Source organism: Saccostrea echinata, unplaced genomic scaffold (assembly GCF_033153115.1).
Source record: "Saccostrea echinata isolate AGI-Se365-2 ecotype Australia unplaced genomic scaffold, CSIRO_AGI_Sech_v1 ptg000028l, whole genome shotgun sequence".
Taxonomy (NCBI): domain Eukaryota; kingdom Metazoa; phylum Mollusca; class Bivalvia; order Ostreida; family Ostreidae; genus Saccostrea; species Saccostrea echinata.
In genome coordinates, this window is record NW_026889777.1 from 1542016 (window position 1) to 1567630 (window position 25615).

General features: G+C 33.3%; 1 protein-coding gene across 1 annotated transcript; it reads left to right on the forward strand.

The window, feature by feature from the left end:
* The first annotated feature begins 8634 nt into the window (after positions 1-8634).
* On the forward strand, positions 8635-25087 carry LOC133194013 (excitatory amino acid transporter 3-like). The gene is made up of 8 exons (XM_061329931.1): positions 8635-9148; positions 13897-13939; positions 17938-18118; positions 19074-19254; positions 19341-19574; positions 20102-20296; positions 23534-23668; positions 23976-25087. The coding sequence occupies exons 1-8, from the start codon at positions 8691-8693 to the stop codon at positions 24163-24165; spliced, it is 1617 nt and encodes a 538-aa protein (XP_061185915.1). The 5' UTR covers positions 8635-8690; the 3' UTR covers positions 24166-25087.
* The last annotated feature ends 528 nt before the right edge of the window (positions 25088-25615 follow it).

Below are 25615 nucleotides of genomic sequence, written 5' to 3' on the forward strand. Positions count from 1 at the left end.
ACAACTCTGCAAAGGAGATTGATGTTGTTTATTAATGTAAAAAGAACTATGATTGAACTAGTCTAAATTTTCACGGAATGTATAATATACCTTTTGATTTTTTAAAAATTATACCGCTAAAATGTTGTTGGTAAATTAGTAAGACCATATGATCAAATCAGATAAAATTTTGTAGAGACTAAGTGCTAATAAACAAATAGAGTATAGAATAAATTCCGGGAAAAATACGTCCCGTCGTTTCCTCTTTACAATTAGTGTAACTATTCAGAGGCCCAAGCTAATATCGAGTAAAAAAAATAAGGTTAAATTTGGAATATGATTTCAGCATATCTCGGGAAGTATACGGAATTTCGAAAAGAACTTTGGTAGTAACGTAGATTAATTATATGTGAATAGTTATGAATAGAAAGTTAAGTTTTAGATCATTTGATTTAAAAGTATTTTATTGGCGAATGTGGGTACCCTATGAAAGGGGTTCCATACCTTTATTTTTTCTAACACCTTATTTTTTTTAAAGCGATCTAAGGGCCTGTGATGTAGACTTAAGCTTACAAACACATTTTAATACAGTCATGATCATTCAGGAAATATTAACAAATAGTTTTGAAAGATATATTTAACTGTAACAAACTCACCACGTTGATTCTGCCATCAATAAAATAAAAATCCGTATGATTTTGTTTAGAGCCTTTTATTTTTCGGTGTCAAGCAAACTTAAATACCCGAAGAGTTCTCAGTTATATTCTCGCGATTTAACTTTCTTTAGAGGGTTTAAAACAAAACTCAGGGATGCGACACTTGGAACTGGAGGTATTTCCTTTGTTGACATTGTTTTGTTTTGTCCAGAACCAAACCTTTTAGTATTTAATAAAGACATTCCGGAAGTCATACATGTTTTAACCTTTTCAATTTAGTATCTCGCTGTCTAAAGTAACTTATATATGACAAACACGTGACGCGTTTTTATCCAATAACAGAACGTCCTTTTAGTCTGAGGCAAAACGAACTTGTTTTTGTATGATTTTCAAACAATCATTATCGACAATTTCTGTCGTTTATGTTATTGCAGCTTCTAAACTTTTGTATGTACTTGTAAAATTATTCTGCAACACGCTTGTTATAAGTGATTAACAGTTTTTTTTTCCTTGATTGTTTTAGATGTGCATTAAATTCTTCCTCGTAATTCTGAGAAGTTTGTTGTTATCCGAGCGTTTTATATTCATGAAAAAGTGACATGTATTATGTGATTAAGAAAACATACTTTGTCACTCTTCCAATTCGTTTTTGACTTCACAGAGTATCACATAACATTTTCTTTATCTGTCAGTTTGTCAGCTGTTGTAAATAAAAGCTTGTGTTACACGTAGGGATATACCTAAAAGTCTCAAAAATTATGTCAAAATTAAAATTCTTGTTGTGTGTTGAAGCACGGTGCATGAAAAATATTCAAGTCACGAATATCTAGGTCATTTCCCTGTTTTTAATTCCTATTGGAGTGTCATGTTGAATAATATTTATTTAATAAATGTTCACTCATTGTTAGCAGCTCCCGTAGACCCTGTATTATACTGTTCATAGTGTCAAAAATTTAATGATTAATATAATAAAATATAGAAATATGTAACAAATACCACATAAATTAAAGTAAAATAGACAAATATTAAACATCGACTGATTAATCGACTTTTTAATATACATGTATGTTCACTGGATTTGTTTTCTCTATTTTCTTACTTCAAAAGAATTTTAAAAAGTTCCGGTCCGGTGTTTTACTTAGCATTTCTCCCAGAAATCCTTTTCTAGAGAAGTCCCCTCCTCCCCCCCTCCCAAAAAAAAAAAAAAAAAAAAAAAAAAAAATGCGTATAAGCTGACCTCGGGGTAATTGGCTAATTATGTCAACTCAAAAGATCTCTGGTGGACGTATTTCTATTGTTTCACCTATTTTGTCTGCAGAAGTTCTCACATGTAGCTTAAACAATCTTAGATTAATGAAACTTTACAGTAAAAATAATTCCGAAGACCAGTGTAATTGTGCATAAAACCTTCAAAATGAAGGTCAGTTTGGGGCAAAATGCGTATTTGCTTGCAATATTATCGTTTCTATTACATGTAACTTTTTTTTACCTACTCAGTAGCGGACACATAGATAACAGTAGCGGACACATAAAAATGAGTAGCGGTCACATAATCATTAGCAAGGGTTAAATAGACATCGGTAGCGGTCACATAAACATCAGTATCGGTCACATAAACATCAGCAAGGGTTAAATTGACATCAGTGGCGTCACATAACCATCAGTAGCAGTCACATAGACATCAGTAGCGGTCACATAAACATCAGTAGCGGTGGTATAGACATCAGTAGCGGTGGTATAGACATCAGTAGCGGTCATACAGACATCAGAAGCGGTGGCATAGACATCAGTAGCGGTCACATAGACATCAGTAGCGGTGGTATAGACATCAATAGCGGTGGTATAGACATCAGTAGCGGTGGCATAGACATCAGTAGCGGTCATATAGACATTAGAAACGGTCATACAGACATAAGTAGCAGTGGCATAGACATCAGTAGCGGTCACATAGACTCAGTGACCGCGTTCCATAGACATGAGTAACGGTGGTATAGACATCAGTAGCGGTGGCATAGACATCAGTAGCGGTCATACAGACATCAGAAGCGGTCATACAGACATCAGAAGCGGTGACATAGGCATCAGTAGCGGTGACACAGACATCAGTAGCTTCACATAGACATTGGTAGCGTCACATAGACATCTGTAGCGTCACACAGACATCAGTAGCGTCACATAGACATCAATAGCGGTGGCATAGACATCAGTCGCGGTCATACAGACATCAGTAGCGGTTGCATAGACATCAAAATATGTGGCATATACATCAGTAGTGGTCATGCAGACATCAGTAGCGTCATATAGACATCAGTAGTGGTTACATAGACATCAGTAGCGTCACATAGACATCAATAGCGGTGGCATAGACATCAGTCGCGGTCATACAGACATCAGTAGCGGTTGCATAGACATCAGTAGCGGTTGCATAGACATCAAAATATGTGGCATATACATCAGTAGTGGTCATGCAGACATCAGTAGCGTCATATAGACATCAGTAGTGGTTACATAGACATCAGTAGCGTCAAATAGACTTCAATTTTACTGTGCCCCTTCACCTACTGTTCTTTGATGCACAACGGTTTAAAAGCTACAGTAACTGTATGGTGGCATATTTCTCCCCCTATGTATGAATTATTTTTTATTTTGTCTATGTACGAGGGCTGTTCAGAAATTATTGAGACAATGTGTATATTCTTTTTTCTAATGAACGTCTTTCGGTGAAAATTTGCATTTACGTTTGACAAATAATAAAAATTAATAAAAGCAAAAAATATTTTACAAATATTTTATTTTTTCTTCTCAGTGGTATATTTATGTGTCAATGGTAGGGGTACCCGGCGCAGTCACGAAATCAGTTGTTGAAAATATGTTACACCAACGTTCAAACTCCCGGTGGACTCATAGTAAGAGCGAAAATAATTCGATTTATGTATATAATTTTTCAATTTAATTTTGACTTCATTTTGTGCAAGCTTGTTAGAATTTCGATCAGAAATACGGAGATCATAAATAAATTTAAGCGCGGCATCGAAATCTGAGAACGACGACAAAATGGAATTTGACGTCAAGGCGGCGCAGCGAGCATACCTTTAATTTTGTGTAGTGCTATGGAGAACTCTTTTCCAGACTAAACGACCTGCTAAAACAATAACAATGCAAAAATGTGCCTAAGGGTTTTATTTTTTCATTGCTTTATATTTTATTCTTACAAAATATTCAACAAACAAGAGCTCCAGACGACCATCAATTATTACCGAGTAAATAACGTTGAATGCTGTGCAAAAATCGGTACTGCGTGATGCTAATTCAACCTGTATATGACACTTCGTGTAATTTTTACACTGAGGTAGCAACAGCACGCATTTTTTTAATTTTATTTTTTAAAGAACTGTTTAAGAAAAGAGACAGTTTGATTTTTGGAATGTTATATGTGATAACAGAGAAAGAACAGTAAACGCTTCCCGATCGTTTCACTTGCAAAAACATCTGTGGCTGATGTGACGTTAAAATGACGTATCGATGCTGCTCCAGGTCGATAGACGTATGCATGTTTATAATTTCACCGGAACTTGTCTAATTATCCGATAAATTAGAAATTTTGCAAATTTCATTTATTCAGTTATTTTTATAAAATGTTGACGAAGTTTCATGAATGTATCTCTGGCCTTTAAGGAGTAAAAGTAAATGTCTCAATAATTTCCGAACAGCCCTCGTAGGCACGCAACTCGTTGATGTTGACATGCAAATTACTCAAGTTAACGAGCATTTAATTTATGTCAACTTGCTACTAAATTATGTTATCATGCAATTTATTTATATTAACATGCAACTTACATGCACATGTATCTCTGCTGACAAGAGAGATAAATACTAGTATATTGACATGCAACTTACTTTTATGGATGAAATTCAACGACCTTTCATTTCCTAATTCTAGACATATTCCTTAACCAACCTGTATATTTTATCCACCTCCTAACCCACCCTTTATAGTTGTCTCTAAAGATCCAAAAACTCGCTTGTTGTGAATTTTATGCCACCCGACAACAAATTCACAACAAGCGAGGGTGGTTATTGAATACGTCTAGAATTAAGGGATGAAAGGTCGTTGATTGACCAATGCTGGGAAGTGGCGAAATACATCACCAAAGTGCGCAGAAAATCGTGCGCCGTAAATTGCACGTACAGGATCTGTAGGTCGCCCGCGTGGCGCAGTGGTTAGAGCGTTCGCTCTAAAGTCGCGAAGTAAGGAGTTGATCCTTACGTCGCGGGTTCGAATCTCACTGTGGGACCTGGAGACCGGTCCTTCGGATGACACCGTATAAACCGAGGTCCCGTGTCGCAGTAGGTGTTGGCACGTTAAAGATCCCTCACTGCTCAATGGTCCTGAGTGCCGAGTACAGGTCAAAATTTGTAGCTCTCCACCGGTAACTAGTGGAGTCTCCATATGTGTGAAAAACTCTCGACAAGGACGTTAGTTTAAGAAGTATTTTATTCATGATATACATAATGTATATACAATGAATATGGATTGAACAGCAGGCAAAATGGCCTGTATAAGTTCTCTCCATTAAAGATCAAGGTACAAATCATGGAATGTTACAATAATATATATCATAACTTTTACTAAGACATGTATTTTAGACTAATTTTTAAGGAGGATACAATGTACAAAATTGAAAAAAGAGGGGAATTGAACAATAAGGTGGAATAATGAAAGGAGAGAGAGAGAGAGAGAGAGAGAGAGAGAGAGGGTGGGGATAACGGAAAAGGGGAAGAGGCTCAGAGCCATATATGCATATGTACTTTCAGTGTACATGCTGCACATTAATGCTTATTACATTTTCACATTCTAAAATCTTTTAGTATTTTTTATAAAATTATGAACTTGATCAAATAATAACAAATTTTCTTTAAGAGATAGACAATCATAACCAGACAATACAATATTGATATCTCTTGGTATGTCATGATCAATCATATATGTAATCAAAGAGTTCCTGGCAAGATCATAACATGGGCATTGAAAGAAAAAATGAACAGAATCTTCAAAAGAATAACCACATTTTAAGCATTTAGTTGAACCAACTAAGTTATGATTAAACAAATCTGCATTAAGATTACTTGACAAGTTTCTCAACTGACAGTGGAATATATTTAATTTCCTTTGTCCATAACTGTATAATTTTGATTTTATTTTATCATCAAGATTTTTATTTTGAATACTTTGTTTGAATTTAGCTACACTTGTTGCAGATTTCGTGCTATCTGGCAAATCATTCCATAACTTAATTGTAGATGGTAAAAAACTATTATAATATGCAACTGTTCTAGTGATTGGTATGTGATACAAATTACTATTGCGTAAAGCATAATTGTGTGAAACAGGTAGACACTGTTTAACCATATCATGCAAATATTCAGGTGTATATTTATTAAGTATTTTGTACATAAGTGTAAGCTTGTGTTTAGTTCTTCTTTCACTCAGTGTTTCCCATCCTAATTCTTTATATAAATTTTGTTTCGAAGAATTGCGCCTTAGTCCAGTAATGATACGCCCAGCCTCTACTTGTACACTTTCTAATAGATTACTCTGCTCCTGTGTACAATTATCCCACACTACATTACCATATTCTAAAATAGGTCTAATGAATCCAATATAAATTTTAATAAGGGAATCCCTGTTTAGTTTATATTTGAGTGTGCGAAGAACATTTAAACGTTGGCATGCTTTGTCATATATTTTGGAGATATGTTCGGACCAACCGCCATTGGATTGCATTATAAGTCCAAGGTGACAATGACTTTGTTTCTGTTCTATGTAGTTATGTGTATGACCAAATGAAATTTGTGGATGTGATTTATTTGACCGTGTAAAATTAACATTTACAGTTTTATTAGGGTTAAAATCCACCATCCATTGTCTGGACCATTGTTTAATTTTTTCCAAGTCATCTATTAAAGAGAGGGTAGGAGCTAGTGTATCAGAGTCTACAATAACAAACAAAGAAGTATCATCTGCAAATAACCTAATTTGATTTTCTAAACTTACAGTTATGTCATTGATATATACTAAGAAGAGAAATGGTCCTAATACAGAGCCTTGTGGAACACCTGCATTTATACTTTCTCTAACTGAGGAGTACCCTTCTAATAAAACTTTTTGTTCACGATCAGTAAGATAATTTTCAATCCAGTCCAATAAATTTCCTGCAATACCATTTTGCTTAAGCTTATATAATAATCCCTTATGCCAGACCCTGTCAAATGCCTTTGATATATCACAGAATACAAATCTTACATCTTTACCCTGGTCTAAACTGCTTATAATAGTATTGTATATCTCTAGAAGTTGATTTACAGTGGAGTCTCCAGGTTGGAATCCAGACTGATTTTTAGATAGAAGATTATGCTCTAGCATATAGTTGTAAAGATATTTAAATATAATTTTTTCCATAATCTTGCAAAGAATGCTTGTTAAAGCAATTGGCCTGTAGTTTCCTGGCTCTTCAGGACTCCCTTTATTTTTATAGACTGGTGTAATATTTGAGAGTTTCCATATATGAGGAAGCTGTTTATTGGTTAATGATGCATTAAACAATTTTGCTAAGGGTGCAGTAATTGAAGGAATTATATTTTTTAGTATATGTGGAGAAATTTCATCAGGTCCAGGGGGTTTAGATGGGACAGGGACGTTAAACAATAAACAAACAAACAAACGGGATCTGTAGCGTTATGGTCAAAGTCTAGAATATAAAACCATAACTCTACAGTTCTGCAGCTAGTTTTTTGTGTGGCTACAATCAGGCATTTAAAGAGGATTTTTTATTTTGAGAAGCATTAATTAAGGCAAAAAGACAAACGTAATGTAAACAAACCAATAATATAAATGAGACCCCCCCCCCCCAAAAAAAAAAAATAATAATAATTAGGGATGTCAATTTTGTCAATAATTAATATTCGAATATTCAATAAAAGTATTCGAATATATTCGAATATTCGATAAAATAAATAAAGTCTGGTTTATTTTAAATACTGGTATGCATCATCCTACTCTCATGAAAGGTTTAGCGTTATTCTTATACTGAAGTAAAATTGTATGAAGACTTTTATATATATACAATAAGGAATTCCATTTGATATTTGTCAATGTTTGAAATAAATAATTGATTTAAATGTAGAAAAGGATAATTTAACAAATGATACATGTGTATTTTATTTTATAGCAGCTCCGAGGAACCAGTCGCCTTACCAAGGACAAATACACATTATCAACCTAATAAGAGATATGATTATAATCTTTGATACAATGTTTTTAAAATATAAACAAATATTACCATAGACAATTTTCCTAGGTAATTAACTAATTTCCCGATAATGGATATAAAATTCAAGATTATGTATAACCCGAGATAATTAAGTAATTTACCCATTTATTCTGAAATTGAGCCCTCTACAATTGATAAGTTTACTCTTCAGGTCTTTTAGACATTCTAAGAAGGTTTTCATTTTGTTGTCCTCGATTCTAGATCCGATCGTATTTATTTAATAAAAACTAGGAAAATACGTTTTGTATTATACATAACGCATTGTTGTATAATTCTTTAATACCTTACTCAAAACAAAATAATTTAGTAGATATATATACGATAAGAAAGTAGTGAAAGAAATCAGGCGATCAAAATTGATCGCTAGTAAATTAAAACGGGATAATTCCAGCACTGTTCTAATCAAAATTTATTAAACACAGTACTTCTTTTTATGAAATCTGAAAAAAAATACCGAATATTCGAATCTTAAATTCATATTCGAATATCAACTCATCGAATGAATATTCGAATGTTCGAATATTCGTTGTCATCCCTAATAATATTAAAATTAATCAGATTAATGTGTAATGAACCTCTTTCACAGGTAAGATGAAACAGACACGAGGGACAGTTCTTTGGATTTTAAATGCAGATAAGCTCGAACAGGCCACATAATAAACCTATTCAAAACAAGGTAAAAAGAAATTTTCACATCTACGACTCAGATCTCTGCTTTTTAAACATGGCGGTAGACGATATTAACATGAAGACTCGCAAAGGCAGTGAAAGATGCAAGGAAATAATCAAGGACAATTTGTTGGTCATCTTTATGATCATAGCGGTCATAATTGGAGTAGCCATGGGTCTTGGACTTCGGGAGCAAGTTCCTACATCTGACAAAAGGACCATATTTTATCTGAAATTCCCCGGAGATTTGCTGCTGAACATGTTAAAAATGCTCATCCTGCCGCTGATCGTGTCCAGTCTCATCAGCGCGATGTCCGGTCTAAAGGCCCAAGCTTCCGGAAAGATGGGACTCCGGACAGTGATTTATTACCTGGTCACCACATTTTGTGCAGTGATCCTTGGAATCATTCTTGTAGTGTCCATCGAGCCGGGGTACAAGAGAAACAGTACCATTGACAGAAGTGGGAGCGCCAAAGCGGCCGAAGGCCTACCCTCTTTGTTAGATTTGATCAGGTATAAATTGAGTTTCTTGTAAAAAATATATTTCTTTGTTTTTTTCATACTAATTTTGTTGTATTTTGTATTCAGTAGTAAATATCGACTACATTAACATTAAATATTACAGAATATTTACAATAGCAATGCTACAATGAATAGAAAAAAAAAGTTTGGCATGCAAACATTTTTTCTGTCACTTCTATTCATTCTCTGTTCTTTTCAAATCCCTTGAAGCGTTTAGTCTTGCAATGTGTACATAAGCATATTTTTAAAAATCTATTTTCATACTTGTCTTTTAAATACAAGTGTTCTATATCAAGTCAAGCACTCAAACACAACAATGGAGAGAAAAAAAAAAGACTCCATTCGAAAGACTCGCCTTTGAAAACTTAGTGGATCCCTGCCTATATCGATATTAATATTTTCCCTTGCCTTGCCATATGCAAAGAAAGCTGATTAAGAACAATAAGTCTTTTTAATGACTCTTTTATGCCTTGGTCAGAACTTTTGTTAAAATCTGAAAATAAACAGTAATCATGCTCAAAAGTCCAGTTTAACAATACAAAATGTGAGTAGAGCCAACACGGACCTCTGAAAACAGAGGTGGGATCAGGTGCCATGGAGGAGTGAGCATCCCCGGCTATCGATCGGTAACACGCGCGATGTGTCCCTTGTCATGATCGGATGAATAAAAGCAAATTTAATTCAGCATGTGCATCTGTTATCTACGATCACTAATACACTAAAACAAATGCAATAGAATAAAGAAGGACACCACAAAACGGAGCATCCTCTCGCAAAAGTGCATGTCAATTCTGTTATGAATTATTACTTGCTTAACTTTTGTTACGCATCCCCTCACATCCCCCATCCCATCATCTCCCGTTATTATATCTTATCAAACTTCGTTGCGAGGGGTAATTTTTATTTTATTTTATTTATTTATTTATTTATTTATTTATTTATTTATTTATTTATTTATTTTGCAAGGGAAACACAATTTTACTTTTTATATTTTCCTTGGAGAATACTTTTACAATTTTGGGTAAATAAAAAGTTGACAGTAGGTTTTGAATATTGAGCGTGTTGAGTTTTCATATGTTCCATGTCATAAGGTATGTGGACGCTGCTACAGTTTGGTTTATTAATCAGTGTAAATGTATTTGAGCAGTGATCATTATGAATGATTTCTGAGTTATAACTGAATGCAAGTGCCATACTTTGCAGTTATTATTGTTTAGCTACAACTTTTGCCTTGCTGCAGTGAACAAAAACGTTGATGTCGATTTTCCAAAATCTTTTACTTATTACGACAGAAAAATCAATTCTTGAACAGTCTGTGTATTATTTTTTCTGTGCTTCAATTTAAACAATACAAGGCATAAAATACATACATGTACGGATGAATCGGACTGAGACGACCCGTAATTGGCGACTTCTACATATATGTAACTAAATATATAGTGATTGGACAAGTGCTGTTAAGAAGTAAATGTTTACATGCTTAAAAATTACGGACAATAATCCTGGATACGTAAACCTGTAATTGACGATTTTACTGTCCGTCGGTAACTCAAGCTACGTACCTAAATATGATGTTAACAACAATTTTCAAACCCGATTGCACACGACTCAATTATAATTTACGCTAGGAAAAGCAAAATACTGTGTTAAATTTTATTATCCCTTCGTTTAATTTTATTTATGTGATTGGAATATAAAATCAGGCAATAGATGAATAAATTAAAAATATACATGTATCAAGGCAAATAATATAGAATTTTTGTATTATTCTCGTTTTTTGTGAAGTGCAAATTACGTCACTTTCGTTTCGCACAGGACAAACTAACCCCCCACAAACAAACACACACACACACACATACAATTGCGTGACTATATCCCCTCCAACTCCGTTGTGAGGGTACAATAAATAAAAAGAATAATTTAAAAAAAAAGATAAAATAAAAAATAATTGAACATTTTTTTAATTGAGCGAACATCACGGTTAAGTAATGTAAATTTCAATTCTGAATGTATTGATTTATTAAATTTGCACGTCTGTGAATGTCTTTGGGTATTTTACTTTTCTCATTTCAACGTTTAGAATTTGTTATTTAGAAAATTTCATTCTATAATTTTAGTCTATTTGTTGAATACAAATATCTCAATAATGCACATATTCTAACTCAGTAACAAACAGTCAAGAATATTTATATGGAGATGCATGACTTTGCAATTCATATTTCTGTCAAGGGACCCTTAACTTTAACTCTCCCTGTAAATAATCGTACTGAATTTTGAAACAAAAATTATGGTGAAGATTACTTATAGTTCAAATCTAGATTTAACTATAAAATATTCAAATGAAAAAAAATAGAAATTTGAAAGGTTATCTTAAGTGTGGCACATTTTATTGCATGTACTACCTTGAATGATAAGTACACATTATGTTTTTTTAAGTTTCTCTATACATATTATACATATTGTTTCAAATAGATTAAGGTGCGTATAGTTCTAATTTTTTCCTTGTAGTAAGGTTCAGTTTTTGATCCCTATTTTCGTACTCTTCGTGAACTTTTATGTTTCTTATATCTCTCTCTAATTATTCGTGATCTATTCCTCCTTGTTAAGAGAAAAATATTTTATCTCACGATCTGACATTACCGACTTCAGATGCCTTGACATACTTTTCTTTTGTCGTAAATGAAAAGGTATGTAGAATCTTTTGTAAACCTGGGTGAATTTTGCCCACAACAAAGTGTAACTTGATGCTTTGTGTCCCAGTTAAAACACCCTCGAAATTATATACGATTTATCTATCTATACATCTTTAATTTTAAACTTTTTTCCTGTGATTTAATTGTTATCGTTGAGTTTTTCCGAGGGTAAAAGAAGCAGTCTAAATACAAAATAGAATACATATATTGGCCTTAGGCGAAAAACTTCCACTGCTTATGAATCGATTATATTATATTCTTAATTGGTAACAACAATGTTGCAAAAATATTCTGAAAATGACATGGGTTTTATTTGGCTACACCACCATTATTTTTTTTTTCTCATACGAGCTAAAGGATACAATGTAAGAACTTCCTGGTCGCTGAGTGCTGTATGTCCCTGTGCATCATATGTAACAATTCACATTTTCGCTTTACAAAAAAAAAAAAAAAAAAAAAAAAAAAAAAAAAAAAAGGTAAAAAGCTTTAAGCAACCTTGGACTGGGGGAAATTAAGGTTCATTCTACTTAATGAGAATGTCTCATGTCAAGGGTGAATCAATAAATACTGAAAATTTCAAATATTGTACTATAATATTTAATATGCACAACGTAAATTGAACTTTACTACATGTATCTTTCTTATTCACTGTACAATAGAACAGTTCCAATCATTGTATATTGATAGGCAGTCAACACCTCCCCCCCCCCCCCCCTCATTTTCGCTGATTTTTTGCTTAAGAACATCTGATGTTTCTAGTTTAATATTAGAATATCTTGAAAAAACTTCAATTTTAAGGTAAGTTGTTAGACACTCTGCGTATTTCCTTAAACTTATTTTCTAGTGTCATTAAGCCAGCATAATATGTACAGCTTTCTTATCAATTGCTCAGTTTATGAATTATGGGAAAAAAAAGATAGGATCTAAACAACAACAAAATTTTGCATAGTAAATATGGCTTCTCTCCACTTCTCAAAAATAGCAGAACCACGATTAGTCAAAATACAAGTGTCCCCGAAATATTTTTTGTAAACTTTTGAAATCATACATATTTTTTTTTCCCATTCAGCTAAAATTATACATGATACTATCACTTTTGGTTCACCATATATCTTTTAGATTTAAGCAGACTAGGGTTTCATTGCTTGAAAACAACAATAGAAAAACTCCTTTTTTTATACATATCATATGTAACTTACATTGACTTCAGTGTACATGCCAAGTTTCGGGAAAATCTATCGTCTGAGTAGCTTTAGGGACCATCTCAAAATACAGGTACATTTCAAAAAGGATTGTTCAAGTTTATCACAATTCAAAGCAAATTTTACAAATACTACAATATACATTTGGCTAAAATTAAAAGACGAGTTATACAATATTGTACATTATATGTAAGAAACACAAAATGCTAGTGGGTGGTTTCCAGAGGGGGCATCGAAAATGTAAAAACTTGCGATATTTCCTGTTGAAAACTGTAAATACGCTTGATTTTAATATGATGCGCGAAGTATTGTGCAATGAAAATGCCAGTCGGCCCCCAAGTTATAGCTCCCGGATTTACGTGTAATACGTGTTAGGCATTTTTGGAAGCCGGTAGGTGCCAGGTAGAAAAATATTTTATTTAGCGGCCGCCAAATAAATAGATCTGTTGGCCGCTACATAAATAACTGGCGGCCGCCAAACAGTTATCTGGCAGCCGCCAAATAATAATTATCTGTCGGCCGCCAAAAATTACATTGCGGCAGCCAGTTAATCTCTTGGCGGCCGCTAGATCTATTTATCTGGCCGCCAGATAAAATGCTTTTTCTACTTAGCACATACCGGCTTCCGTAGCATTCCAATGAGGGTTAATTCAATTTTGTTCGAATCCTATCATTTGATCGACGGATGGGTTTCAATTACATGATTGTAATTCTTTCTAAAATTATTTTTTAAAAAGTCTTTTCACCAGTTTATGAAATTATTAAAATACCCGGGATTTTATTCAGGAAGTGCTATATGTATGACATTAATGTTAATGCATTGTTTCAATTATTTTTGTAATAGAAACTGCTTTCCCTCCAACCTGATATCGGCATGTTTTGAAAAAGTGAGTACTTTTTTCAACCATATTTTGTTAAATGTGATAGTTACTAAAGTTCCGTAATTGAGCATACTGTGTAAAATGATGGAACAGAATGGAATGAAGAGATAATCATAATTGTTTTATGTCGGTATGTTTTATAATTATCAACTGTGAAGAGCTATTTGCGGACTACGGTAGATGTTATTCAGTTATCGAAAGACATTTTAACTTCCGATTTTAAACGGTGTAAGGAAGGGAAAGTACCCTTCTTGGACATTTAAAAAACGTGAAATGTATAGCTTTGAAATTTAACGTAGCACTGTTGCAATAGAAATGTGATATCTAAGATATTTAAATTTATATCGTTATATTATTTTCCATTTAATTCTCTGACAAGGGAAAACGAAAAGGGCAGGAAAGTGTAGGCTTTTATGTATATAGTTAAACTTCAGTATCCCTAAAATCGATATCAAGCAGTACATTGGATATGTAGAAATGAGTTTAAAGTCATATCAACTATTTCTTATGAAATTTCAAATTCGTATATTTCGATTTTTTGTCGACCTCATCGAATTCGAAAAGTGATGTTTGACTGAATATTTCAAAGATTTTTTGGTATAATTGAGATTCAAGTAATTAATTACAATCTAATTAAAATCAGATCCTTTGATCCGCTTCACAATTGCAAAGATTTGAAGAGACGCCATTGACAATCAAGTTATTGTGACCTTTCAATAATACAATCAAACATTTCTTTGCAAGAATCTACCAGTATTTCGCTCACAGAAGACATACGAACGGAGAATAGCGTCTTTCCTGATATACTTTATTTAACAGGTTGGGGGGAAACGTAAATTCCGCTATAATAGTGGTATACCACTATTATAGTGAGATTCCGCTATATTTTCAGCCGTAGTTGTCCTCGATTTCATCAAATAACATACTTGCTGTTTAAAGCGCAAGTTATGATGGGAATAAAAATGAACAATAATTGGCATCCTTACATATTATGAATTTTATTTAATTTTCTGCCGATGCGTTTGATAATGCGAACACACTTTTTAAAGCGGAAGTTACATTTTTAACATAGCAACCAGTGATTGCGGGAGTTTTGAACAAAGACTGACTCTTAATATCTCTCTCACATGTGCACAAATTAGTGCTTGTAATAACTTTCAACTCATTTTGGAATAGGTTTGTCGAATTTATAGAAGAAAAGGTGATTTTTGCCTGCATGGTAACGGGTATGGAGGCCCGTTATGACAAATGAAAAAAAAGCTCAGCACATGTACATTTTAATGGAACCGATTTGTGTCGTCTAAATTGTAATAAATATATATAATATGTCACTTTTCGAAGTAATCTTAAGTTTGTGTATAATGTTTCCTTTCTTGACGATGAATCCATGAATTTAAATGATTATTCTTATCAAGAAAAGAAGAATTACACTTGTGCATGGAATTACCTGTAGACGTGACGTAAAATAAATTCTGCACGATTTATTGATTCTCTAACTTGCATGAAATTTTATATTTAACTACGATATACACTGGAAAAGAAACAATGAAATCCTATTTACCAGAAGTAGATTATTCTGTTGTAAATAAACGAAATACAAGGAGAAACAGAAATATGAAGATAACGAAAAAAGGCCATTTGAGCAATAATTTTTTTGCAGAGCAAATAAGTAGGATAAGGTGCTATGGAGGATTACGCATCCCTTGTCGAACATGGACTTTGCAAAATTCATTTATTAATAGTTATCATGAATTAGTGCATCGTTGTCTCGCCACAGCCGCTAAAATATTAAGCCCGCTTTTTTAACTACAAAGAAGCCATTATATGCACATTGAATTGTTTTCGCGTACGGTTATTTTTTCGTTTTTTTTTTCCTATCACGACAAGGAACACACTTGTCGGCTGGGGATGCTCACTCCTCCATGACACCTGATCCCATCTTTGATGTTTTTTAGAGGTTCGTGTTTGCTCTGTTTAAAATTTGCATTCTTTCAATGGACTTTTGAGATTGATTACTGTTTGTTATCTTCATATTTCATACAGTATTTCAAGCAAGTTGAAAAAAAAAATTGAACCCATTTAATTTATTTTCTGTCTTAAAGTGCAAAAAATTTGAGTGAATTACATTATATTTTTCTTACATCTATTTATTTAATTTTCTGTCAGAAAATGTACAAAATTAAGTGAAATCAATCATTGCATTTTCATCGATTTATTTATTGTGTTTTTTCTGTCTTAAGGTGTATTAAATTCTACAAAACACAGGTATATCTAAGTTGGGATGTAATTAACATAATTGTTATAAACACAATTGAACGTTCAACTCATTTTGTTACTTGCAAGCGGGAATAGGTGGATTTGTGATTTAAAAAAAGGGGTTGGGGAATAGGCGGAAGACCCTCTTAAAACCGAGACCCCTTGTTGTTCGTAATGTGTATCGAATCAATTAATAATTTAAGACATTAATCCCACATGCAGGTAATATGGTATATTGCTACATAACAAGGGAAGTTGACGATAGAAAAAGTAGTTATCACATGTACCATATAAGTTTAGTTATTACTTTGTCATCAATCTCTTTCTCTAGTAAAATATTTAAGGAAAGAAGCAGATTTGCTATACTCCCTGGTGTCTTTTATTAGTAATTTTCAACATACTTCTATTTTTGGAAACTGCAGCTATATCATAACTAAATGAACATTTAATTAATTTATGTCTCGCCATTACGTGGTTTAATCATAATACATGTATTAAGCACCAATGTTTCTTCTGAGAAATTACGCTAAATATTCCCAACAAAAATCGCTCACACATATAATATTTGAAATAGTTTTTAAAAAGATTTTTCTTTTTTTAATTTAACTTTACTTGTCATAATACAAAAATTAATATTTCAAAAAAATTTGTTTAACATTCCGGAAACTAATGTCATATAATGTATATGTAATTACCTGCAGAAATGACATCTTATATCATTGTTAACGATTTATTGCAAAAACTATATAAATCGGTTTCATCAGAATAAAGTAAACATGTAATGAGCTTTTTTTCGTTTGTCATAACGGGCCTCCGTACACGTCACCATGCAGGCAAAAATCATCTTTTCGTCTGTAAAATCGACAAACCTATTTCAAAATTGGTTGAAAGTTATTACAAACACTAATTTGTGCACATGTGAGAGAGATATTAAGAGTCAGTCTTTGTTCAATATTACCGCAATCACTGGTTGCTATGTTAAAAATGTAACTTCCGCTTTAAAAAGTGTGTTCGCATTATCAAACGCATCGGCAGAAAATTAAATAAAATTCATAATATGTAAGGATGCCAATTATTGTTCATTTTTATTCCCATCATAACTTGCGCTTTAAACAGCAAGTATGTTATTTGATGAAATCGAGGACAACTACGGCTGAAAATATAGCGGAATCTCACTATAATAGTGGTATACCACTATTATAGCGGAATTTACGTTTCCCCCCAACCTGTTTAACAAATAAAATATAGTCATGTTGTATATTTTATTTGTTAAAATAAAGTATATCAGGAGGACAATAGCCTAATCAAGTATCTGTAGTCTGTTGACGGAACGGCCACACAGTCTTTTCTTTGCAGCAATGCAACTAATATTTGCACTTGCTGTTTTTACATGTGCCTGTTTGTAGAAGCGTCTGGGTCTTTTCTACAGCTACTTCCACTAAATCAGAGCTCACTGATTGGTTAAAGTGTTAAATATGAATATCCATGAACATATATGAATGGTCATCAAAAATGACCCTAAATGGATTATCTTAAGATTCTTGTGTAACGATCTACGTGAGCGGGTCAAGGAATTTAATTTTAATATTATTCAATTTGAATTAATAAAAACATTCAGCAAACTTAAAATATAGTGTAAATGTGTTTGTAATAATTATTTTTCGAGAGATTATCAGGAAAGTAGTCCGTTTGTATATTAGTATCAAACTTCTATCCATATATTAATTATCATTCATTTTCTTACTTAGCAAGAAACAGTTCTTAAGTATGAACAAATCAAAATTTACCCCGAAATCAAGAACATTACCATGAATTCTACGGATATGAATTCGAACACGTCCAGCACAATGAACATGTCCACCACAATGAACATGTCTACCACAATGACTATGTCCACCACAACAGAGGCGCCACAACCAAAGATTGTCGGTAAGAAAATTAGTGCTCGTGAAAATGTGCGAAAACTTGTTGTTTCAAAGATAATGTAAATTATATTGTGATGCAAATATACATTGTGATATTTACAGGTACAATTCTATTATATTGCTTATAAATGTCTGTTTTCAACTTTTTAAAAAAATATTATCAACACGTGTAAATTCAAACATATAATAGGCATAATTAATTGAAAACTACCGGTAAGCTTAATTGTTTTCAAGCATCAAGTTGTAAATAATGAAATCTATATAGAACCATTTCAAGTCATTCATTATATTTGACGAAATAGTAATTAACACTTCTATGGATATGGCGTCCAAATCTAGTCCTTGGAATACATAACGTACAAAATAAAAAAGTACATGAATCTCAACGCTCACTTAGGTCGCAGAGTTTAACAAATCTGCAGGTATTTGTAACTATATGAAACCATTTGTCATAGCCTTCTAGTTAAACTTTCTAGTTAAACTTCTAGTTAAAAATCGGCTGAAACTTGAAGTTATATTTACACATTGTAGCTTTATTATCTTGTAGAAGTGTATGTTTTTCATTTAAAACTTTAAAACCCATATATTATTCGTGGTCATCTTATGATTTGGACAAGCTGTTGCGCAGAATTAGAATTCTGCATATTTTTGCCTACATTGTTTCCCTGATTGTTGTAATTCTTTGTAAAACGTTGATTTATTACTGACCAACCCTATGGCTAATGGGAACATATGATTTGTTGTATAATCGTCACGGCAGTAGTTCTAGAAAGAAGTCAAAAATTAACATCAGTCACAAACGGCAGACGGGCAAAAACGTGATAATTCTCGGGCAAAAACGTGATAATTCTCGGTCAAAATGCTCACTCGAGTCTTTTAGCCTTTGGCTCAAGTGAGCTAAAAACGCATTCTAAACAGGTCAGTAATAATATAGTTTAACATTTACATTCTTTTTTAAGATGGAGATCTGCAGTCTATCAGTTTAAATACAGTAGGCGGAATGAACGTTCTGGGATTAGTTGTTTTCTCGCTCTTCTTTGGTGGAATTCTCGCGAGAATTGGTGAACAGGGAAAACCTCTGGTTGATGTGTTTTTCTCGCTGCACATTGTGACCATGAAACTAATTACACTTGTGATTTGGTAATTTGATTTTTTGTGATACTACAAATATTATACTTCCATTGTTCTAATTGTGTTTATAAAATTGACACTTTCTTAAAATTTAGGTATTCCCCAATCGGAGTAACATTCCTAATTGCTTCAAAATTGGTTTCCATGGAGAAACCAGAAGAGATGTTTACTCAGTTGGGCTACTACATGTTGACGGTGTTGGTAGGACTGGCGATCCATGCATTCATTGTGTTACCTCTGGTATACTTCATTTTTACACGAAAGAATCCTTATAAATTCATGTACGGGATGCTTCAAGCTTTGCTCACGGCTTGGGGCACAGCTTCAAGGTATCTTGTCTACTCTTAACCATTGTTAACTCAATATTTCCTTTGCAGTGTGATAATATGCTTTATCTTAGGCATGTTAGGGGCCTTCACATATATACTTAGCGCAAAAGGTATTTTGTTGCATGTTAATTTGTTCTCATGCAATTAGAAATACAGATTAACTTTGTGATCATTAAGGTCTCCGTATTGAGGAAAGAAGGACTGTAACTTTAGAGGATCCCCTGGAATTAAGCAACTTAAGAAGATTCTAAGCTTCACTGTTTTACTGACCTTTTATACAGTTTTCATGTCAGATGTATCTGTGTACAAAAAATCAAAGCTTTTAAAAAAATCGGTTCACTTAAAGCATTTCTTCCATCAACTCGAGCTGATTTATAGTACAAAACCTTTTCAAGCTACATTGTAGCACACTTGTAAACACATCGAGGAGAACAAATAAAAGGATTGGTTACTTTTAGGGATTATGACAATTTTGAAAGGATATTTTAAAGAATACTCAATAAGGCTATACATTACCATTGTTTTAGCTCAGCAACTCTTCCCGTCACGATGAACTGCCTGGAGGAACGCAATCATGTGGACCCCCGTGTCACTATGTTTGTGACCCCCATTGGTGCCACAGTTAACATGGACGGCACCGCATTGTATGAAGCAGTGGCGGCCATCTTCATTGCGCAATATCTCGGAGTACCGATGGATTTTGGGAAAGTGGTTATCATAAGGTAAACAAACAGAAGTAAAGTACATTCAGTTACAGGTATTATTGCATCTTTTGAAATATCGTTAAGAACCCTCTATACACTACACACTAAAGGTTCTAATTCCATGGTATTTTCATGCAGTGATCTGCCGTTATATCTAAAATGAAATGAATTGAAAACTGAAGTTTATTACTCTTTGTATACAATTCAAGCATTCAAAACATTTCATTTGGCCTGCATTGTTACAACACACTTTGAAAAATTACGCACTTCGAAATTTTTTTTTTCAAAGTGCGTTGATTTTGGGACCACGTTAACGCACTTTGAAAAAAAAAATTCTTTTCAAAGTGCGTTAATATGGACCATATTGACGCATTTGAAAAAAAAAGTGCACTGCTTGGTCAATATTCTTGCAAATATTAGGTATGATAAATAATTATTTGAACTTGGTTGGATAACTTTTCGATGATGGCGTCTTGATCTGAGATATAGACATTTAAAGATTTTTAGGAGTTGTCTTGTTTGCAAAGGTACTCCTAACTGTTATAAAAGGGAAATGGGTCTTAGAAATAATGGAGGAATGATTGTTTAATAGCACAGTTTCGTTTCTTTTCTTTTTTAAATTTTATCCAGTCTCTAATAAGTTCGGTAGATGTAGGTGTCGATAAGTGACTTAAAGCATCGCATTTTTCTTAGGGAAAAGAGAGCAATTATGATTTTTCCTTACCATGAAAATTCTCTCTCTCTCTCTCTCTCTCTCTCATCTATTTTTCTATCATATTCATTTATCTATCTGTTGTGAACATATATGAAACAATGGTTGACTCATTTATTTGATAGTAAGAAAATAAACCTTAGCCACATTACTCACTCGACTGAAATTTTTACCTCGTTCACTAATAACTTTTTCTCAAAAATGTTATGCAGTCAGATTAATTATAAATCTGTAATTTGATATCATAAAAACTCAAGACATGTCAAATAGCATGTTTTGATTACCATGTAAATGAGGAATCGTTGTGGATAGATTCTGAATAAGGGTTATACGACTCTCTTCTTTAATATAATTGGGTGCGTAATTTTTTTTTTTCAGGAAAGCTTATCTCAATTTTTTTCATCTATTTTACGTTAACTCAAATTTATTGAGAGAAATAATATCAATGTCATACCAGTTATGTAAATACATATATTTGTGTAGGAAAGATAGAGAGTTGGGCTGAGGGACTTTCTACCTGTCTTCTCGTTCTCGATGAGGGTAGATCAATTCATCAGTTTTGCTGTCTATTATTAAAATCTAAGTCCAATTTTTTTGGTTTTATACATATTTTTTCAAAGTGTGTTATGTGTCTTTATGGTAAAAAATGTTGATGTACACTCTTAATGCACTTTGAAAAAATTTTCAAAGTGCGTTGATTTTGTCCCAATTTTAACGCACTTTGAAAATTTTTTTCAAAGTGCGTTATATTTTCAAAGTGCGTTGCCACACTGCATGTACATGAATTAATTTAACACTTTATTCGCATGTAGTCGCCCGCTTGGCGCAGTGGTTAGAGCTTCTGCTCTAAAGTCGCGGAGCAAGGGGCTGATCCTTACGTCGCTGGTTCGAATCCACAGCGGGACGTGGAGACCGGTCCTTCGGATGAGACCGTATAAACCGAGGTCCCGTGTCGCAGTAGGTGTCGGCACGAAAAAATCCCTTACTGCTCAATGGCCCTAAGTGCCAAGTATAGGTATAAATTTACAGCCCTCCACCGGCAAGTGGTGGCGTGTCCATATGAGTGAAAAATTCTCGAGAGGGACGTTTAACAACATTAAAACATAAACATATTCGCATGTACTTTTCCCAATTAAGTATAAGCAAAGCTGATTTCTGTTCACCAAAACTTCACCGTCTTGGAAAAAATTTTTCTGGGTTTAAATGGCATGTATCCTATTCTAAAAAATAAATATTAGATAAACCCTATATTTATATCTTTATATGATATAATTTCTTAGAGGACAAAATTCGTGCAAAACATGTTAAAAACCCAAAGGAATTCCCACATTTTAAGTAAGTTTTTATTAATTATACGTGTACGTTATACGTGAGATGAAAAACTGAAGTTTCTGACGAGACTGAAGCTTTACTGGTGTGTACGTGGTGTATTTTTGTCTTATTGAAATTTGAACAAAACTGTATCAGGAGAGTGTTTTGATAGAATTTTAAATAATTTTTTATTTTTACTAACCAAGACAAATTTAAGCGTTTGTTAAAATCGAATACCTTTACATATAATTATGTATCTAAATATAATGCACTTATGTTCCAAGTCTTATTGAAAGTTGACCAAAACTGTAGGAGGCGGAGAGTTTTGAAAGAATTTCAAAAAAATTCTATCTTTAGTAATCATGGTAACATCGTTTGACTACAACAAAAGAATTGTCAACCTTACATGTAGTACTGTTGCTTGTGTGCCAAATCTTATTGAAATTGGAACGAAACTGTAGGAGAAGCCTTTTGAAAGAATTTTCGAAAGAATTTCAAAGAAATTTTTAATGATTTTTATTAATCAGATGGCATGACAACACCGTTTGTCAAGATCAAAAACCGATATAAGGAATTACATGACTGTATGTATCTTTGTATAGTGTAGTTGTATACCAAATCTTATTGAAATTGGACCATGCAACTATAGGAGGAGTAGCATTTTGAATGAAAGAAATTCCTAATTTTAATAACATTGGCAACACTGTTGTCGAAATCAAAACCGATATACAGTATTATGTATCTTTCTATAATGTACCTGTGCACCAAGTCCTATTGACATTGGAACAACACTATAGGAGGAGTGTAGCGTTTGAATGAATTTCAAGGAATTTTTTACTTTGAATATCCATGGCAACACTGTTTGTTGGAATCAAAATCCTATCTAAAGAATTATTTATCGTAGTATAGTGTACTTGTGTTCCAAGCCTTATCGAAAATTTGCCGAAATCAGATCAGTAGCGTTTTGAAAAAAAATGTTTAAGGACAGACAGACAGACAAGCGAAATGACAGACACCGTCTATCACATAAGCTTTTCTGGTCTCTGGCCAGTGGAGCTTAAAAACAAACAATTTTATTTAAGAAAAAAAATAGGTCCATTCATCTAATGATTTACTTAAAAATCTGGATAAAAATTGTGTACTTCAAGGGATCATTAAGTTGATTTATAGTCGTCATTCATTTATAATTTAATGAAGTCATGATTTATTAATATGGATTCGGTCACTTTCAGTTTAACAGCCACGGCAGCCGCCATTGGAGCAGCAGGAGTTCCGTCAGCTGGTTTAGTTACCATGGCTATAGTTCTCTCTGCAGTTGGACTTCCGGTGGAGGAAGTGAGGCTTATCCTAGCTATTGATTGGTTCTTGTAAGTGTAGAAAAATTATTATTTATCTCAAATCAGATTATAGTTATAACAAAATATTCCTCTCTCCTGTAGAATGTCATGTATTGATTCATTTTTGAAGCACATGTTTTAAATACTTGTGCGCTAGTATGGAAAAAAAACCCTATTCAAATCGTTATAACTTCATCAAATCGTCTTGTATCCAGAAAATGTATGTGTTATAATCACTGAATCTCTTCTTATTAATACAATCACTGCTATCAATAATATATACTAGTACTAGTGTGCCTTTGCTTGATTAACTTACATGTAAAAATAAATCTTTTAGGGACCGATTTCGGACAGCAATAAACGTACTTGGAGATGCCTATGGAGCAGGAATCGTGGAGCACCTGTCAAGCGCGGACATAGAGGCAATGGATCTGGAGGTAGAAAAAGCCTCCATAAATGACGAGAAATCCAACGGTGTTGTCAACGAAGCATTCAACATCAAAACAGCTGTCGATACCAAAATGTAAAGGAAACAAAAACATTCTATGAAAACTGTGCAATGGTAGACTGACACCAATTAATATATTATGTTTGCACTGTAGAGAAATGTGTATCTCTGACACATGGGCTTGGTTACTTGTCATTTGTTCTTGGATGCTGAAAATCCATGTTTTAATAAACAGATTCCATTCAAATTTTATGTGCATCCAAAATAAGGATTATTTATCATTTGATTTTTTAAAAGAGGTAATCTTTTCAAATCATGCCTTTACCTGAGTTTCGACTCAGAAATTCATCAAAATTAATACTTTCGTCAAGTTAGGAGACTTTCTGTCAATATTAAGATTTCAAATAATGGGGAATCAAGGATATTGAAATATGCCACTTCTTCATTCAGAACTCGAAACACTCTTCAAAGAGCAATTTTGGCGGAATTTAATCATCCTCTAGATTTACTGTACCATAGAATTTCGGAACTCCTCTTTTTTCGGACGAACGTGAACCTTTACATGTAAAGAGGCTATCGATTTAAAAGAATTAATTTAGTTTAAAAAGGGATTTTTTAGTAACATTAACATACTTAAACTGAATATAGATTAACAATATTTCTGTACTGTACATTAATTTTATGTATTTTGTTCAACATGCGTACTATAGTAAATCAATATATACATGTATATGATTTAATTATTACCATATTTCTGTTGAAACTTTTTATTGATGTATATTTTACAGCGAAGTTGGTCTTAAAAACTGTTTACTTACTGATCCAAGAAATGAAATGGTTAAATTTAGTTGCAGTTGACTATAGGAGCATTTTTTAATGTAGCCATTTAATGCTATTAAGATGGCACGCATTTTTTTCGCTTTTATAAAACTAGCAAGTTTGAATCATCTTTTCTTCATATAGTACTTCTACAACTTTTCTGAATAAAAGCTGTAGTAAAACAGCTGTGTGTTCCTATCAGACATTGATTGTAACAACAGAATAATTATATGTATGGTCAAGGGAAACCATTTCTAATGTATATAAAAACAAGATGTGTTTGTGAAACACTGATGCCCCCGTAAGGCAACTTATAGCAAAGGTTAAACTTTCTCAAATGCAAATAAAATATGTTGGTACCCAAAGTACGTATACTGCACTGACCTGTGCAACTGTTGTAAGTTTCTTTGGTATCTTACTCTCCTGCATTAGAAGAAGTACACACTCAGTTATATTTTGTCGCTACCGAGTGCTGTACAGCATACGTCCGTCCATGCCGGTGACGATAGATTACACTGAACAGTTATCAAGTCAGCGGCTTTATATAGGGGCCCTCAGATATAGCGAGAAACCAATCGAATATGGCGGACACATTCCTTTTACGAATCGTGTTCAGCTTTAAATCTGGTAGCATTTAATCAAAGAAAGGTAATACCTACAAGATAAACGCATTGTTAGGGTTTTGACTATTCATCTAAGCGACATATTGC

What these genes read in the sequence shown, in the direction of transcription:
- LOC133194013 (XM_061329931.1), top strand. Translation starts at nt 8,691, where the DNA reads ATGGCGGTAGACGATATTAACATGAAGACTCGCAAAGGCAGTGAAAGA. An exon ending in TATCGGCATGTTTTGAAAAA is followed by an intron (nt 13,940 to 17,937) that starts GTGAGTACTTTT and finishes TTTCTTACTTAG; the next exon opens with CAAGAAACAGTTCTTAAGTA. An exon ending in CTAATTACACTTGTGATTTG is followed by an intron (nt 19,255 to 19,340) that starts GTAATTTGATTT and finishes CTTAAAATTTAG; the next exon opens with GTATTCCCCAATCGGAGTAA.